Source organism: Phoca vitulina, unplaced genomic scaffold, assembly GCF_004348235.1.
Source record: "Phoca vitulina isolate PV1807 unplaced genomic scaffold, GSC_HSeal_1.0 scaffold2, whole genome shotgun sequence".
Classification (NCBI taxonomy): domain Eukaryota; kingdom Metazoa; phylum Chordata; class Mammalia; order Carnivora; family Phocidae; genus Phoca; species Phoca vitulina.
In genome coordinates, this window is record NW_022589705.1 from 77853870 (window position 1) to 77873189 (window position 19320).

At 40.5% G+C, this 19320-nt stretch overlaps 1 protein-coding gene across 12 annotated transcripts in view; it reads left to right on the top strand.

Annotated features, from left to right (window-relative positions):
* Positions 1–225: 225 nt before the first annotated feature.
* Positions 226–19320, top strand: part of PUM1 (pumilio RNA binding family member 1) — a 137648-nt gene continuing 118553 nt past the window's right edge. For 7 of the 12 annotated variants that reach the window (XM_032389408.1, XM_032389473.1, XM_032389434.1 and 4 more), the window contains exons 1-2: positions 227–498; positions 4818–5191. In XM_032389408.1, coding sequence (XP_032245299.1) covers positions 4829–5191 — 363 coding nt within the window. In that variant the 5' untranslated portion in view covers positions 227–498; positions 4818–4828. Of the gene's footprint in view, positions 499–4817; positions 5192–19320 lie in introns of all 12 variants that reach the window. The other 5 variants (XM_032389426.1, XM_032389482.1, XM_032389463.1 and 2 more) reach the window with 1 other exon arrangement.

Sequence of the window (19320 nt, forward strand, 5' to 3'; positions counted from 1 at the left end):
GGAGGCTGGTGCAATCTGGCGGTGAAGCTGGGAGCGCGCGGGGGCGGGCGGTGCTGCGTGTATCGTTCCTAGCCCGCCGGCGAGGCGCCCCTGCCCGGCCCCCGGGCCCTGCTCCGTGCCGCGCGTGGCTGGGCCCCGCGAGCACCGCGGGCGCTCCAGTGCCGGTGCGGGACCCCGCCTTCTGCTCGCGACGGCGCGCGCTCGCCTAGCGGGCGGGCACTCGCGCGCGCAGCGGTTGTGTTGCCTGCGAGTTTCCCAAGTTCACACAGGCCCTGGGTTGGCATGGCAACCAGGCAACCTGTTCCAGAGCCGCCTGCCTTCTCCGCACATGCCGCTGCCACCGCCGGAGCCGGGGCCAGAGCTTATCCCAGGATGCACCGCGCCAGCCCCGTCCCCAGTGGGCCGCCATGTTGTCGGAGTGAAAGGTAAGGGGGAGCGAGAGCGCCGGAGAGAGAAGATCGGGGGGCTGAAATCCATCTTCATCCTACCGCTCCGCCCGTGAGTATCCGCACCCTGCCGGCCCCAAACGCTGCTCCGGACCCCCAGCGAGCAGATTGTCCCTTTGTATTGGTGTTTGAGAGCGGTTGTGGGGGTGAGAAGGGCTTTAGAAAAGCCGCCCGGGGCCCTGGCTGAGGCTTTTCACTCGCTGTTCCTCGTACATGTTTTGGAGTCAGCAGCAAGGCCCCTATTGTTATCAAAGGAGGGAGGGGGTGGGGAGCGGGGTCGAAGCGAGGAAAATGCCGAGGGTTTAGGCCCGGGCCCAGGGCATAGACGTGCCTGTACATTTCTGCTCGGCCCCGTTGGAGCCCCCGAAGATTGATGTTGCCATTCGGGTTGCTTTTTTGATGGGTTTGCGAAGCCGCGAGTCTTCTGTGTGGCCATGAAGTGTAATTCTGGGCCACCCTGGATTTCTTCGACTTCTTGAGCTTCCGTGGCAGCGCCGAAGCAGGAGGAACAATAAATCGCTTTAGGAACAGCCTTGGCCCTTGTCTACAGGCGAGACCCACCATGGGGGAACTTTGCGAGCCTTAAATGTGGAGAAGTGGCGATCAGGAAGTTTCAGATCGCTTTTTAGTCTCCTGGGTGCTTGTGGCCTTTTGTTTCCGTGAGAGCTTGGGTTTTGGTGGGTTCTTCCTCTTTGAGCCTCCGTGTGTTGGTGAGTGTCTGTCTTAACTCAAAGAGGGGCTCACCCCTCGGTAGTAGGAAAACAGATACGCAGTACCACATAGTTTTAGTCCTCACAGACGTTCTTGGTAAACAGACATCGTTTGTTATACTTGTCAGTACCACTCCCATGTCAAGTGAGAAATAAGCTCCTGTAACTTTTTCCCCCCACTAGAGCCCCCCCATACCCCCCGACGCGCGCGTGTACACACACACACACACGAGAGAGAGAGAGAGAGAGAGAGCGAGCGCATTATGGAAGGTTTTATCCTCCCCATAACTTGAGGAATTGTTACTCTTCATTGTCTAATTGAGAAAACACTGTTTTTAGTTGTCGATACCCAATCCGTTCACTTCCTATTCTTCCTGGGATTAAGAATGAGAGTTTATGGAGGGTTTTTTGGGGTTCTGTTTTAAAGTCACTTACTTCTGAAACAATAGGCTTGTAGCTTTAGCTTTTTGTTTGTTTTAAGAAACACATAAAAACTCACCAAAACAAGCCAAGATACGTGGCTCCCAAAGCACTTTTCGTAAACAAAGTAAACATTTTGACTCATTGCTAATTTTAACTTTATAAAACACTCTTTGGGGCTGTTGATTGTTTACCTGGATCTTTGGGAAATACTCACTGGATTTTGAACTTTGAATTCGTATTTCGCCTTAGCCACAATTGAATTTATTTTGTCCAGGGCCACAGCTTTTTGAAGTTGGGTTTGAAGTTTAGTTTGGGTTTGAGATGAACTGCTTTAAAGTAAATTTATGACCACAGAGGTTTTTGTTTTTGTTTTTTTTCTTTCAGTGTGGCAAAAAAATAAACACCTTTTAAACTAAGCATTTTAGTTAAAAAAAAAAAAAAAAAAGGTGAGTGGTGGAGAGATTAAACCGTGCTGCTTTGCTTGAAATAAAATCTATTAGTGATACTCCAGAAAAAAACCAAAAAAACCAAACACTTTGATGGACAGTTTGAAAACTTTGGAAGAGTAACTAGAATCAGCACTTATTTCTGGTTGCTTAAAATATTTTTATAATTGCTATTTGTAAAAAAAGTCACATTTCAAATGCTACACATAACCTTTTAGTGGGCTGTGAGAGTTCTCTAAAAGGCATCAGCAATTTAAATGTTTTGTGATTTAATTTAAGTGACTGATTTCTTAATTTTTGTGCTGTAGTTGCCAAGATATTACACAACTGCCCAAGACACATGTTAATTGCTTAGGTATTTGCTCACTTTCAGAACTGTCCCTTCTGCCAGGTTTTCTCTTGTTTGAGAAACTGCCTTGCCTCATTAGGTAAAGCAGGAAGTCTTAGGGCATCCAGATAGCTTTACAAAAGCCAATTGTTTTGTTCGAACTTTTTTATGGGAACTCCTCTCCCCTCCCCAACCCCTTGGTTAGACTGTAGTAGTGTTCTGTGAGTTTCAGAGGTAAACCTTTTTCATATGGAAATTCTTTGTTAGATAAGTATTGTGGCAAATCTTTTATTTCAGTGAAGATTGCATTTGCTATTTTAGGAACCCTCTTAGGGACTGGAGCTTCATTGCCTTAACTGGTGGTAACTGAATGCCTGGGGTCTCAGCGTGGTGACTTTAAAGTTACCAAAAAGTTTTATATCATTTTATTTTGATTTAAAAAAAAAAAACTTGTGAGTCCTAGAGAAAGCATTTTTTCTATGTTCTAGGTGGGGAAACAGGCTCAGAGAGGTTGCTGGGTTAGTGGTAAAACTTAGGTTTTGGGATTCCTGGCTTGCTCTAGAACAGACTGTTACATTGATATTCCCTCGTGGAAGAAAATGGGACTGGCTACTATTGGTAATAAGAGGGTAATGACTGTATGGTGTGATGGATGGTAAATAGACTTATTGTGATCATTTCAAGTGTATACAAATATCCAGTCATTATGTTGCACTCATGAAAACTAATACAATGTTATGTGTCAGTTATACCTCCATAAAAAAGGGCAATTAATTCTTTTGAAAATCAAACGGGAGGTTATTAGGCTGCTTGGCACTTTGCAAAGGCCTATGGTAAACACAGCTATGACTTTTTGGTTTTGGTACTTAAGCAAGAACATGATTCTATTCATGAAAGCAGAAACTGTAGTCTAGAAAGCTAGAGTACCCACTACTCTAGTAAGATTCTGATGGATTGGAATTGTTAACTGAAACTAGGCATTTCCAAATTAGGCTTTGAATAAATTACAGATTCCATTGTGTCTTCTGGCTTCAGAACATGAATTGTGAGAAGCAATTCTTTATCAGGAGGCTTAATACTGTAAAGAAATAACTTAATAGATTTCTCATAAATCTTATGAATCTGTTTTTGAAATGTTACAGTAGGGCTTGGTAGAGAGAGAGAAGGCATTTGTAGCAGTGGACTATTAAATTGATAGCCTTGAAATTAGACTCCGGAGAGTATAGACAGGTGTAGTCTAATAGGTAACTGATTAATTACTTTGTAGCAATTTTTAAAGCACCCACAGGCTGACAGATGTTCTATATTATGTACAAATGTAGCTTTTGATTTTAAGAAATTTAAATAGTAATGTTTCATAGTAACATTTTGAAGATTCTTTGTTCCAGAGAAGAGTAGTGGTGCAAGTGAGAGAAATAGTATCTGTGTTGATTTACTGGGGAGTAGCAGGGGAGTAGCAAGGGGTTGATAGAAAGAACTAAGCTTGGGTGCAAAACAGATTTGTTTGTTATTTTTTAAAGATTTTATTTTTTAAGTAATCTTCACATCCAACTTGGAGCTCCAGCCCACAACCCCGAGATCAAGAGTCGCAAGCTCCACAGTCTGAGCCAGCTAAGCATTTTCATTTGTAAAGTAGGACTGATAAGATACTGTCTGTAGTATATTTGCCACACAATTGTTACTGAAGTGTCTTTTTTTTACAGTGAGGCTTTCTACACTAGTAAACTGTTTGAACTTGGTTGGTCTCATCCTGTTTATAATGGAATAATGATGTGATTACAATTGTAAATTATTCGTAAGAATTTTGACACTCCCCACCTCTCCCCCCCACCCCCCACCCCCCACCAGCGGCTAAAAAGGTTCAGGCTAAGAACATCTGTTGCTGTTTTTGGTCAGGGGGCCTTACTGTTTCTTCAAGGAGCATCCTATGAATATGTTTGTACATTTTAAAGGATCTTTTCAAGTTTTAGACAGTGAGTCATTGCTAATTATATATGGAGTTTGGATTTTTGTTTGGTTTATTGGTTTATGTCTGCTTGACTTGTAAAGTGATATTTTATAGAGCTCTTGTTCATTTCAGAAGTATCTGCAAAATTGGCTTAAGGTGTAAATAAGTTGGGTAGAGGGGCCTTTGATTGAAGTCCAATTCTGTATTATTAGGTTTGGTAACAACATAAGCTTTCCTGAAGTTGCTGTATTGAATTCTGATCTCAGTACCTTGTCATATTGCCTGCCACCAGCCAACTACATTTATTTCCACACCTGCACATATTCAGCAACTTAACAATAGAGGTTTCAGTTTGGAAAATTGTGTATATATTATAAAACGCTTAGCTACTTGGTAGAAATTGGTTGTAGATGTGGTATTGCAAAAGACATGGGGCTCATATTTTTGTCTTGGTATATATCAAGTTATGTTTTAAGAAACGCAAATTTTAAACATTTGTAACCTCTTTGTCCTTAGGTGTTGGTGGAATGAGCGTTGCATGTGTCTTGAAGAGAAAAGCAGTGCTTTGGCAGGACTCTTTCAGCCCCCACCTGAAACATCACCCTCAAGAACCAGCTAATCCCAACATGCCTGTTGTTTTGACATCTGGAACAGGGTCGCAAGCGCAGCCACAACCAGCTGCAAATCAGGCTCTTGCAGCTGGGACACACTCCAGCCCTGTCCCAGGATCCATAGGAGTTGCAGGCCGTTCCCAAGACGACGCTATGGTGGACTACTTCTTTCAGAGGCAGCATGGTGAGCAGCTTGGGGGAGGAGGCAGTGGTGGAGGCGGCTATAATAATAGCAAACATCGATGGCCTACTGGGGATAACATTCATGCAGAACATCAGGTAAAAAAAAGTTCACTATTTCAGCTTTGAAACTCTTTTATAATCTCTGTTCACTTAGGATATGTGCTTTCAATGAATGTCTTTAAAAGCCTAAATTGCTAATTTCATTTGGTCTAAACTTAAGAGTCATTTGTTTTAAAGGATAAATGTTGTAATATTGTTACTGGGTCATTTATCATTCTGGTGCTAAATAGTAAACCACCAATTCATTTAAGAAAAGACTGTTTTAATGGGCATGTGCTACATTTTCACATATACTTTTTTTTTTTTTAAGATTTTATTAGAGAGAGAGAGGTGGCAAGAGAGAGCATGAGCAGTGGGGAGAAGCAGAGGGAGAAGCAGGCTCCCTGCTTAGGGATCATGACCTGAGCCGAAGGCAGACGCTTGGCTGACTGAGCCACCCAGGCGCCCTTCATACATACTTTTTAAACCAAGAATACTTTTTTCCCTTTGCCATGTATTCTTTTAAGAATTGTTTGGGCTGTTTATAGGCTGCATCCATATTTTCAAAGCCTTTCCTGTTGGGTGTGGGTGACTTTTGTTTTTTAAGATATTATAGTTGAAGGTACTAGGAAGTTGATAACAAATTAGCTGCTCAAGTGAAATTTATTTGAAATGGAACTGGTATATTTGATGTTTTGTATCAGAGAGGAGTGGTTGTGGCTTTTAGGTTTCAACCATCTTTGTCCTCTTGTTCTAAGCACTTGTTGGGTTTGGTTAATTTTAACATGCTTACTTTTACTAATCCAAAACCACAGCTGGAATCACAGCATATTTTACTGAGAAGAGAGTTTTGCCTGATCTGTGTTTCCTAACTTCCTCATAGTGACGAAAGGATTAGAATGTTTTAATCAGGCTATTCTTTGACATAGGATATAGGTTGAATTTGTAGAGCGTTCATTTTATATTGTCCATATCTGAGTTCTGAGTACTGACTAGCAGAAAGAACGGACATCTTTCACTAGGTCTTTGGTGCTTCTGTTCTGTTTCAGAAATAAATTAGGTACGAGCACATCTGCAGATTTGAATTCTCAGTTGTGCTTTCCCTGACCCTTCCAAAAAAGGCAGCGTGTGTGCCATGGTTCTTTACCATAGTAGAAATGAAGAGGTGGAATTTACTTCTTATTCACGAGATTTATTGAGCACATTGATTATGTCTTTAGTTTATTGGAACAATCCTCAACGTTAGTGCTGCTTTATTAGAACCTACTATGTGTAGGTAGGTGAGGGACACTAAGAAGTTAGACATATAGAGGGCTTTTTTTTTTTTTGTAAAGATTTATTTATTTTAGAGAAGGTGAGAGAGTTGGGGGGTGCATAGGAAGAGGGGAACCGAATCCTAAGCAGATTCCATGCTGAGTGCAGAGCCCGATGTGGGGCTTGATCTCATGACCCTGAGATCATGACCTGAGTTGAAACCAAGAGCCAGACACCACCCAGGTGCCCCTGTGGGGCTTCTTATGCACTTAGGGCACATTCTGTCTTTTTTGTTTGTTTAAAGATTTTATTTTATTTATTTATTTAGAGCACAAGTGGGGGCAGGGGCAGAGGGAGAGGGAGAGGAAGAATCTCAAGCACACTCCTTGCTGAGAATGGAGCCCAGCACAGGGCTTGATCTCACAACCCTTGAGATCATGACCTGAGCTGAAATCAGGATTCTGATGCTTAACCGACAGAGCCACATAGGTGCCCCAGGGCGCTTTTTATCTTTAAGGCACTGTATTTCTTTCCTATTTGCTAGGAGTCTTGGGGTGGGAATTAGATTTTATTCACCTCAATATCCCATTCCCTAGAATTTGGCATATAACAGAGCTTCAGAGGAAATCTATTAAACACATGAGTCCCTAATCCTTTGGCTTTAAAATAAAATTGGAGGAAAAGGATATTGTCACAAAGAGAAGGGCCTTGAATGCCAAGACTAAGATTTATTAATTCACTAGGCTGCAGGGTTTTTGAATGTGTATGTGTGGCTTTTATCCAGTGGTGTTTGGGAAGATTGAGTTGGCAGTGAGAGATTAGAGTGGGTAAGGGTTGGTGTGAGCAATGAAAAAGAAATTATGGGACTGAGAAGTACAGAGTTTGGTGACTGAATTAGAAATGTTAGGTCCCTGGGAAAATGAAGTAATAGAGGAAAAGGAATAGAGAGGGGTATCTGATTTGGGGACAAGATATTTAAATTTGGTAATGTATATGTTGAGTTTGAGATGTAGGCAGCTGTACATGCAGAGAGAGACCTAAGGAGGAGGTGTTTGGTTTGGATGGTATCTGTGTAGGGGCAAATGTGGAAGGCCTGTAATCTTTGCCTTATTTGGCTAAACATTGTTTAGAAATCATAAACATTGGTTTGAAAAATCTCTACTATAGATCTTGTGTTGGCATTTCTAATGACAGGCTGTTGGGTAAAGCTTAACGGAGAATCAAGGTGCTCGCCTGTCCTGTGCGAGGTGGGAAAATCAAACTCCAGGTCGGTTTTTGGCAGAGCTCTAAGATCTAAAATCTGGTTGTACTGTGCAAGTCAACAAGTGTTTATTGAAGGCTTAGTCTGGGCTGTGTCTTATGCTGAGCCTTATCATAAGGAACTACTTCTGACTTGTTGAGCAGTTTTATCTGGGTCAGTTAGCAAACTGGAGTTACTGTTAAATGGTAAAGCCTGTTCCATACATAGGGGCCTAAATCAGTGAACCAACTTGGAATTGGCACTCATCACAGCACAGTTCTGTTGGGCCAGACACATGATATAATGAAGAGCGTTAGAGAAACTCAGGGTAGTTGCTGTGTTGCAGATGTAGGCCACACACAGATTACCTCTTCTGTAGTCATTATAGTGTATTATAATTTACTGGTTTTGGTGTTGATCTCATCTTGGTTTGAACTATTCCAGGGCAGAGACTGTTATGTTTTTCATGCCCCTTTGTCAGGTGATGTCTGTAATTTTTGTGTTGATTGAATGAGGGAGGACCATAAGTTCTTCAGATTTGTACTCAGGTAAAGTGGTAGATCTTAGAGCTCAGCTGTCCTGCGGGGAAACACATGGCAGCAGGTGAGGCAGAGGTGAGTGGAGGGGCTTATCTTTAAGCGGAGAATCACTGCCCTCATCAGCCACTTACTAATTGGAGGAGTAAAAAGGTGTTTGATCTGTCAGATGGGAACTACTGATGGGGATAGAAGCATTTATATTTTAGGCACTGGGCTATATTTCCTGTATTTAAGTCTCAGAACAATGTCATGGGGGAGGTAATATCCTTTTTGAGAGATGAGAAACTGAAGCTTAGTTACCAGGTAGAATATGGTTTTGAAATCAGGTCTTTGTGATTCCAGTTCCCATGCTCTCTCTCTATTTTTCTGCCCCCCCCCCCCCGCCGCCATAGTTCCAGCCTTAAAAACTAAACCAAAGCAAACAAAGCGATTGCAACAACAACAAAGTAGCACTCTGAGGTCAGAGAATTAGTGGCCATAATTTTGCTTGAATTTTAGAGATGATAAACTTGATAATAAGGAGAAGAATACAAATAATGTTGAATTTTCTCCTAGAATTGCAAGAGTGCCTTTTTTCCACAGAAGCAGTAGTGCAAAAGTGCATTTTTTTTCCAGATTTGTTTTTATTTACATGTGTTTTCTACGTAGTAATTGTGGGAAACTTATCTATATTGAGACAGAGTGACTCAATATAAAGTGATCTGCTTGCCAGCACATTTTGCCATAACCCCTGGGCTATTAATTCCTGTTTGGTGGGCCTATTTCCTTAGCTTTTTTTTTTTTAAGGCCTTCTGACATAATGGAACAAAATTTAAGGCCAAATTGGCAGAATGCTTTTAGCAGTGAACTGGTAAAGTAAAGACTATCACAGGCTGTGATGCCTCCCAGCAGTGTTGGAGGGAAGGAAGCTATTTATTGTTCCAAGTACTTTATAGCCATTTCTCTCATCGTTATTCTTGTTTATGAACAATCAGTTTTTTCCCACCTTTTAAAGTTAGGATTTTCCTGTCTGATGTAGAAATTCTCTTAGTGTCTTAGTTTTCCCCTCTTTTAATAGTGAGCTCTTTAAGCTGTGCCTAAATGTGTGTGTGTGTGTGTGTGTATCATATATATGCCTTTTTTTAAATATTTAAGTTTTAGTTTCAAAGTATAAACTTTGACAGATAATCGGCATGAGGCTCTTTAAATAAAAACTTAGGGGCACCTGGGTGGCTCAGTCGTTAAGCGTCTGCCTTCGGCTCAGGTCATGATCCCAGGGTCCTGGGATTGAGCCCCGCATCGGGCTCCCTGCTCTGCGGGAGGCCTGCTTCTCCCTCTCCCACTGCCCCTGCTTGTGTTCCCTCTCTCGCTGTGTCTCTCTCTGTCAAATAAATAAATAAAATCTTTAAAAAAAAAAATAAATAAAAACTTAAACAACAGCTTGAGAACATGTGTTGAGGTGATATGCACTACTTTAAAAATCTTGCAAGCTTTATTTACAATTTAAAATAATTTAATTTTAAATATTTTAAAATTTATTTAAAATTTAAGTTTAAAATTAAACTTTAAGTTATTTTTATTTATTAAAAAAATTTTTTTAAAAGATTTTTTTATGTATTTGAGAGATTGAGAGCGAGAGAGAAAGAGCATGAGCTGAGGGAGAGACACATTCCCCTCCGAGCAGGGACCCCCATTCATCCCAGAACCCCAAGATCATGACCTGAGCCGAAGGCAGATGCTTAACTGACCCAGGTGCCCCAAGTGTCACTTCTTTTAATACTTAAGATTATTGTATTTGCCATACTTAGAAACTTCAAAGCCTCATTTTTGGGCCGAATTGAAGTCTTTGGAGGGGAGTGAGGGAAAGAAGTCTCATGAATTTTGTTTTTTTGGCCTGTAAAACATACCCATAGTAAACAAGACAATGGATGTGGATCAGGATATTATAAAATACTAGAAAACACATCTTCCTATCTAAGTAAATTTTAAATAGTATTAATAGTATCATTTAAAAATCTTGCCTACAAAACATTTGTGTATTTATTGTAACAGTAATTTTTATAACCTGAGAACTTCTGTTTTGAATAGTGTTAAAGGTTTCGTCATGCAAAACCCAAGGTCAAGTCTTTGACTTGTTGTGATTGTTTTATTCTCTTATTGTGAAATCTGTTTTCTCTGTAAACTGCTGTGAGATAAAGTGAGTGATGAAATAGGGAAAAAATTTTAGGGTCGACCAATTGAACTGTGTGACCTCTGTACTGGTTTTTAAGGGGCAGAGGTAGGTAGCTCTGTTTTGGTGAAAGGAAATTTAGAGGACAACTTCACAGATCTTTTTCACTTTCGCTAGTAGTCTGTTGGCTCTAGGATGGATCAGTATCCACCGTAGGGTTGACAGCCATTGGGAGATAATTCTAGATAGCCAGGCAAAAGTCAGTGGATAAACCTTCTTTTTGACTCTTTGTACCCCCATTTTCTTTCGCTTGGTGGTGTCATCTTTTAGTGGTATCTTGACTCCCACCCTTGATATGGCTGTTCTTACTCTCCAATGACTGTGAGTTAATACTTGCATTTGTAATTATTAAATACTGTGTTAAACTGGGAGGGAGCCCAAGTATTCCCCATACTGACAATCTTGTCATTCCCTGGAGATTCTTTTCTATTGTCCCTGCTGAATGATTGTGTTAGACTATGAGCCTCTTATCTTCCTGGGTAGATTGCTTAGATGTTTCAGCATTTGGGCCATTGCCATTTGGTTAACATCATACTCTAAAGCTGAGTAGTCCATGCTTTCATATTTTGTTTTACACCAGTACTCCTGGAGTCTTTTTCATTATATTTGGAGTTCACAAAGACTTAACGTTATGTACTTGGTCAAAAGGATCATCAGCAGGCTTTCTTTGACTATAACTTTTAGAACTGTTTTCCTATTTTTTTTTTTTTTAAAGATTTTATTTATTTATTTCAGAGAGAGAGACAGTGAGAGAGGGAACACAAGCAGGGGGAGTGGGAGAGGGAGAAGCAGGCTTCCCGAGGAGCAGGGAGCCTGATGCGGGGCTTGATCCCAGGACCCTGGGATCATGACCTGAGCCAAAGGCAGGCGCTTAACGACTGAGCCACCCAGGCGCCCCGAACTGTTTTCCATTTTTAAGAATTAGGTTCCAGTGTGGAAAAAAAAAAATAGCATTTAGTCAGATGCTCTTCTCTAATACTGTGTGTGGTACTTGATTGTATGTGCCCCCTAGATAGCAACTTGCTGAGGTTTATGATACATCTTTGTTTTGTTTCACAAGGTGTTTGGTGTGGAATTAGAAAAAAAAAATTATAGAATAGGTGGTAATGAGATGTAACAATGGGAAAATAAGGGTATGTCAGGAAAATGAAGGGAGTAAATTTAGAATTTATAAATATGTACCAGAAGGGGGGGTGGGTTATAGAATTTGCTCTTGGAGTCCCTGTGGCCAAAGAAGAGGGAAATGTGATGAATTATGAGATTCTTTTTTTTTTTTTAAATTTGTTATTATGAGATTCTTAGAGAAAAACAGTTATTTAGGAAGAGCTGTGTTTTAGATTTCAGTTATGGACGTGTTTGAAGTGCTTTGTAAGTAAAGTAATATGATACTGTTTCTCAGCACACTTCTCTGTACTTGCAGAAGAGGCACACATCTTTTGTGCATGTGTCTGTTTTCTCTCAGGCAGCAGCATTTGCTGAATACTTTCTACAGGCTGAGCCCAATTACAGAATTATGCTTCTGCATATTGTGGAAAAAAATACTTAAAAAACAAAAGTTCTAGCACTTGCTTAGAATCTATCCACCCTTGGGAAATGGCTTAACATTCATAGAGAAAGATAGGACTGACAGACCACACACTGCTAGAAGAGTAGTTAGTGCTGAGGATAGGGTAAATAATAGTTTTTGTTGTTGTTGTTGACGGATTTCTGGACCTCTTTGCTCTATTTTTTACATTTAGTTTCTTCATTTTCTGGATATAGTAAGGAGACGTAATGAGAGAGTGGCTTCTGCTCATTGGACTGCTCTGGTAGTTTGCACCCTGCCTACCACTGTAGTAAGGAGTGATGGTCAGTGATCAGTATTAGGTTGGGAGCTTAATATTTGGAAATTTGTCTAAAGAACTTGGGCCTGAAGGATGTACATGGCATTGGTGATACAGCCTGCAGTTGAAGAGTTATTGCACCTTTTTCAGAGGAAGGCTCTTCTGTGTTTTTTTCATGTAATGTTGGAGAACTGTTGATTTTAAAGTGACTTCTTAATGGTTTCAGAAGATTTAGCAGATGTGGATTTGTCTATTTCCTTTAGTAAGTGCTCTTTTATGGTTAAAGCACCCTTCTTAGTGTTTTTATGAATTTCATCAGGAAAATTCTTAGGTTTATGGAAATTGAGGGCCTAAAGACTTTTTTTTAATTGCTTTATAGATATATAATTCATCCATTTAAAGTGTACAATTCAGTGATTTTTAGTATATTCACAGAGTTGTCCAGCCATATCACAGTCAGTTTTAGAATATTTTAATCACCGTGCAAAAAATATACCCAGTAGCATTCACTTTTTTTTTTAAAGGTTTTATTTATTTTTTGAGAGAGAGAGTGCGCACGCATGGGAGAGGGAGCCGAGGGAGAGGGAGAGTGTCCTAAGCTGACTAGAGAAAGTGTGAAACAGAGAGAGAGCATGAGCGAGCATGAGTGAGCATGAGCGAGGAGAGGAGCAGAGGGAGAGGTTCCCAAGCCGACTCTGTGCTCAGCGTGGAGCCCGATGTGGGGCTCGATCTCACAACCCTGAGATCGTGACCTGAGCTGAAATGAAGAGTCCGATGCTTAACCAACTGAGCCACCCAGGTGCCTCAGTAGCAGTCACCTTCTAGTCCTCGGCAACCACTAGTCTACTCTGTGTGGATTTGTCTATTCTGGACATTTCATCATTAAATGGAGTCCTCTAATATGTAGTCCTTTGTGACTGGCTTCTTTCATTTAGCATCGTGTTTTAAAGGTCCTTCCATGTTATAGCATGTATCAGTACCTCATTTCTTTTTATAGGTATACACCACATTTTATTTATCTGTTTATTGATTGATGGACCTTTGGGTTGTTTCCACTTTTTGACTATTACGAACAATACTGCTATGAACATTCACGTACAAGTTTTTGTCTGGAGATAGCTTTCATTTCTTTTGGATACCTAAAGATTTTTAAAGGTATATAAGTCTCTAATGTATAAATATAAACATAATGGAAATTCTTCCCTGGTGGCAGTGCTTTGTATTTTTTGTTTATTTAATTTTTACTTACTTTTTCTTAACATTTTATTTATTTATTTTTTAAAAAGATTTTTATTTATTTTTTGACAGAGAGAGCAAGAGAGGGAACACAAGCAGGGGGAGTGGGAGAGGGAGAAGCAGGCTTCCCGCGGAGCAGGGAGCCGGATGCGGGGCTCGATCCCAGGACCCTGGGATCATGACCTGAGCCGAAGGCAGACGCTTAACGACTGAGCCACCCAGGCGCCCCTGGTTTTACCTTTTTAATAATTGATTGAAACCCAGGATCTGAATCACAGGTGTCTGGTGGCACTTTTCTGTAGGCTTAATTTTTTTTTTTAATGTAAGCTCTAGGCCCAGTGTGGGGCTCGAATTGATGACCCCGAGATCAAAAGTCAAGAGTTGCATGCTTTACTGACTGAGCCAGCCAGGCACTCTGTGTATTTTTTATTTTTAAATTTTAATTTTTTTACTGAAGTGTAGTTGACATTTTAGGTTCAGGTGTACAACACAGTGAGTTGACACATACATTATGAAATGATCACCATGATAAGTCTAGTTACCATTTGTTATCATATAAACTTATTACACTGTTATTGATTATAATCTTTACACTGTACATCCCCATGACTTACTTCTTAAGTTTGTACTTCTTAATTTACCTTTTTGCCCATCCCCCGAAGGCCCCCCATCCCTGCAACTATCAGTTCTCTGTATTTATGAACCTGCTTTGTTTTGTTTGTTGTGTTTTTTAGATTCCATATATAAGTGAAATCATACAGTATTTGTCTTTTTCTGTATGATTTCATTTAACATACTATCCTCTAGGACCATCCATGTTGTCACAAATGCAAAGATTTCCTTTTTTTTTCCTTAAGATTTTATTTATTCATTAGAGAGTGAGAGAGAGAGTGCGCGTGCACAAGCAGGCTGGGGGGGGGGGGCAGAGGGAGAGGGAGAAGCAGGCTGCCCGCTGAACAGAGTGCCTGACATGGGACTTAATCCCAGGCCCCTGGGATCGTGACCTGAGCCGAAGGTGATGCTTAACCAACTGAGCCACCCAGGTGCCCCAGATTTCATTCTTTTTTTGTGGCTGAGTAATATTCCATTGTATATATATACCACATCTTCTTTATCCATTCATTTATCAGTGGACACTTAGGCTGTTTCCATATCTTGGCTATTATAAATAATGCTGTAATGAACGTAGGGGTGTATATATCTTTCTGAATTAGTTTTTTCATTTTCTTTGGATAAATACCCACAAGTGGAATTGCTGGATTGTATGGTATTTCTAGTTTTATTTTTTTTTAAGTTTATTTAAGTAATCTCTGCATCCAACATGGGGCTCGAACTCATGACTTCGAGATCAAGAGTCTCATGCTCTTCCAACTGAGCTAGCCAGGCACCCCTGTAGTTTTAATTTTTTTTTAAAAGATTTTATTTATTTGAGAGAGAGGGAGAGAGAGAACGAGTTGAGGGGGAGAGGCAGAGGGAGAAGAAGCAGACTCCTGCTGAGCAGGGAGCCCGGTGCAGGGCTCTGTCCCAGGGCCCTAGGATGACTGGAGCCGAAGGCTCTGCTGAACAAGCCACCCAGGTGCCCCCTCTAGTTTTAATTTTTTGAGGAACGTCCGTACTGTTTTCCATAGTGGCTGTACTGATTTACATTCCCACCAACTGTGCACAAGGATTCCCTTTTCTCCACATCCCTGACAACACTTGTTATTTCTTGTCTTTTTTTTTTTTTTTTTAAGATTTTATTTATTTATTTGAGAGAGAGAGTGTGCCTGCCCGCGCAAGAGGGGACGAGCCTGGGGGGAGGGAGGAGCAGAAGGAGCGGGACCATGACCTGAGCGGAAGGCAGATGCTTAACTGACTGAGCCACCTATTTCTTGTCTTTTTTTTTTTTTTTAAGATTTTATTTATTTATTTGGCAGAGAGAGAGAGATTGAGAGCACAAGCAGGGGCAGTGGCAGGCAGAGGGAAAGGGAGAAGCAGGCTCCCTGTTGAGCAGAGAGCCTGATGTGGGGCTCCATCCCAGGACCCTGGGATCATGACCTGGGCCAAAGGCAGATGCTTATCTGACCGGGCCACCCAGGTGCCCCTCTTGTCTTTTTGATACTGGCCATTCTGATGGGTGTGAGGGGGTATGTCATTTTGGTTTTGATTTGCATTTCTCTGATGATTAGTTATGTTGAGCATCTTTTCATGTGTCTATTGGCCATCTGTTTGTCTTCTTCGGAAAATCTCTATCCAGGTCCTCTGTGCATTTTTTACTCAGATCATTTGATATTTTGGTGTTGAGTTGTACGGTTTCTTCACATATTTTGAAATTAACCCCTTATTAGGTACATCATTTGCAGTATCTCCTTCCATTCAGTAGGTTGCCTTTTCATTTTGTTGATGGTTTCCTTCACTGTGAAAAAGTTTTTTAGTTTGATGTAGTTTTATTTATTTATTGGGCCTTGCCTGAGGAGACAGATCCAGAAATATATTACGGAGACTCATGTCCAAGAGTTTACTGCCTCTGTTTTTCTTTAGGAGTTTGATGGGCCTTGCCTGAGGAGACAAATCCAAAAATATATTACGGAGACTCATGTCCAAGAGTTTACTGCCTCTGTTTTTCTTTAGGAGTTTTATGGTTTCAGGCTTTACATTTAGGTCTTCAGTCCATTTGAGTTTATTTTTCTGTATGGTGTAAGAGAGTGAGTTTCATAGTTTTGCATGTAGTTGTCCAGTTTTTTTAACACGATTTATTGAAGAGACTGTCTTGTTTATTTCCCCATTATATTCTTTCCCCATTGTATATTCTTGCCTCCTTTGTTGTAGATTAATTGACCGGTCTCTGGCTCTCTATTCTGCTCCGTTGATCTGTGTGTCTTTTTCGTGCCAGTGCTATACTGTTTTGATTATTATAGCTTTGTAGTATAGTTTGAAATCTGGGAGTATATCTCCAGCTTTGTTTTCTTTCTCAAGATTGCTTGGGCTCTTTGTTATTTGTTTTTGTTTTTTTTTGGTTCTGTACAAATTTAGGATTATTCTAGCTCTGAAAAATACTCAGTATTTTTTTTTTTTTTTTTTAAGATTTTATTTATTTACTTGACAGAGAGAGAGGGAGAGAGCAAGCACAAGCAGGGGGAGCAGCAGAGGAAGAGGGAGAAGCAGGCTCTCGGCTGAGCAGGGAGCCCGATGTGGGGCTTGATCCCAGGACCCTGGGATCATGACCTGAGCTGAAAGCAGCCGCTTAACCAAGTGAGCCACCCAGGCGCCCCAATACTCAGTATTTTGATGGGGATTGCATTGAATCTGTAGATTGCTTTGTATATGGACATTTTTAACAATATTAATTCTTCCATTCTGTGAACATGGTATATTTTTTCATTTATTTGTGTCATCTTCAGTTTCTTGTATCAACGTCTTACAGGTTTTCAGAGTACAGGTCTTTTACCTTCTTGGTTAAATTTATTTCTAGATGTTTTATTCTTTTTGATGCAATTGTAAATGAGATTGTTTTCATAATTTCTCTTTCTCATAGTTCGAATAGAAATGCACCAGATTTCTGTATATTAATTTTGTATCCTGTGAGTTTACTGAATTCATTTATTCTAATAGATTTTTTTGGTGGAGTTTTTTTTTTTTTTTTTTTTAAGATTTTACTTATTTGACAGAGAGAGAGACAGAGAGAGAGGGAACACAAGCACGGGGAGAGGGAGAGGGAGAAGCAGGAGCAGGCTCCCCGCTGAGCAAGGAACCCAGCTTGGGGCTCCATCCCAGAACCCTGGGATCATGACCTGAGCCGAAGGCAGATGCTTAACCAATTGAACCACCCAGGAGCCCTGGTGGAGTGTTTAGGGTCTTTTCTGTAATAGTATCATGTCTTCTGCAAATAGTGTTTATTTCTTCCTTAACAATTTGGATGCCTTTTATTTCTTTTTCTTGTCTGCCATGGCTAGGACTTCCAGTTCTGTGTTGAATAAAGTGGCGAGAATGGGAGTTCTTGTCTTGTTCCTGATCATAGAGGAAAAGCTTTCAGGTTTTCACCCTTGAGTATGATGTTAGCTGTGGGTTTGTCATATATGGCCTTTATCATGTTGTGGTATATTTCCTCTATACCCATTTTTTTTTTTTTTTTAATTTATTTATCTGAGAGAGAGAATGGGAGACAGAGCATGAGAGGGGAAGGGTCAGAGGGAGAAGCAGACCCCCCGCTGAGCAGGGAGCCCGATGTGGGACTCGATCCCGGGACTCCAGAATCATGACCTGAGCCGAAGGCAGTTGCTTAACCAACTGAGCCACCCAGGCGCCCCACCTCTATACCCATTTTGTTGAGAGTTTTTGCCATATATGTGCCAGGGCTTTTTAGAAATAAGGTTGGGAGGGTCAGTTTTTTTTTACAGCTTTACACTATAGATTTAGAATTTTTCTAAGCAACAAGTTTTACTGGAACTAATGGTAACTTTCTTCTCTGTGAAGTAAGTGTTTTCAAATTAATGGCATAAGTAAACTTGTTTACAACCTTAGGAAGAGGAATGCTTGAAATACAGAGAGCTGGTGTTTTCAGGGAACTCTCCTCTTTAGATGTCATGAATATACATACAGTCAGTTGATCCACTAATGAGAAATAATTTTTTTCTGTTAAAGGAAATTCCCTAAGGATTTTAACAAGGAAACAGTTCATTAACTTAATTCTAGTTATCGTATGTATTTAAAAGCACCATACCTGCTGTTAATTAAAAAATTTCTTTAATTTGCTAAGAATCTATTTAAATTGTTTTTTTTTCCCCAGTTGGCCAAATTAAGGAGATACTACTTATAGGGGTCAGAAGCCTAGTAAAATTCAAACCAATGAAATTAATATATTGTTCTTTCTATGAAGAAACCTAGTTTCATGAAGTGATGAAGGAATTATAAAGAAAATTTCTTCCAGGTGAGAATTTCAGTGAGTGTCTACATTGTAATGAGTTCTAAGATGGGGCTGTGGTGTGTGTGGGTGACACAAATCAGGTGAGACTAATTTTATATTAAATACAGTTCCTTTGTTAATTTATTATCTAGAAAATGGGCTTTAAGCTCTGTATGTTCATTAAGAGTGAGTACATGGGAAAAATATGACTGGGAGGAATATGACAAAATCCTCCCTTTATTTGGGTGGGTGGGGAGATTATGGGTAATTTGGTTTCGTCTTGTATGTTTTGTATTTTCCAAATTTCAAACCGTGAAATTTTTATAGGTTTAAAAAGGCAAAAAAGATAAACCTTATACCTTTTTAAATTTTTTTATTTTTATTTTTATTTTTTTAAAGATTTTATTTATTTATTTGACAGAGAGAGACATAGAGCAGGAACACAAGCAGGGGGAGTAGGAGAGGGAGAAGCAGGCTTCCCGCGGAGCAGGGAGCCCGATGTGGGACTCGATCCCAGGATCCTGACCTGAGCCGAAGCCAGGCACTTAACGACTGAGCCACCCAGGCGCCCTATACCTTTTTTTAAAAGATTTAATTAATTAATTAATTAATGAGAGAGAGCGAGCGAGCGAGCAAGCGCATAAGCAGGGAGAGGGGCAAAAGGAGAGGGAGAAGCAGACTCCTGATCATGACCTCAGCTGAAGGCCGACACTTAACCAACTGAGCCACCCAGGCACTCCAACCTTATACCTTCTATTAAGAGCTTATTGGGGCGCCTGCCTGGCTCATTCAGTGGAGCATGTGATGCTCGATCGATCTCTGGGTCTTGAGTTTGAGCCCCACATTGGGTGTAGAGCTTACTTACAAATAAATTGTTAAAAAAAAAACACCAAAAATGCATACAAAAAAAAATAAAGAGCTTGGTTTACTGTATTGAATGAAAGTGAGTTGGCTTATACATTCGTGTTTTGAGCAGAGGTTGCTAGGATAGATTGAGTGTATC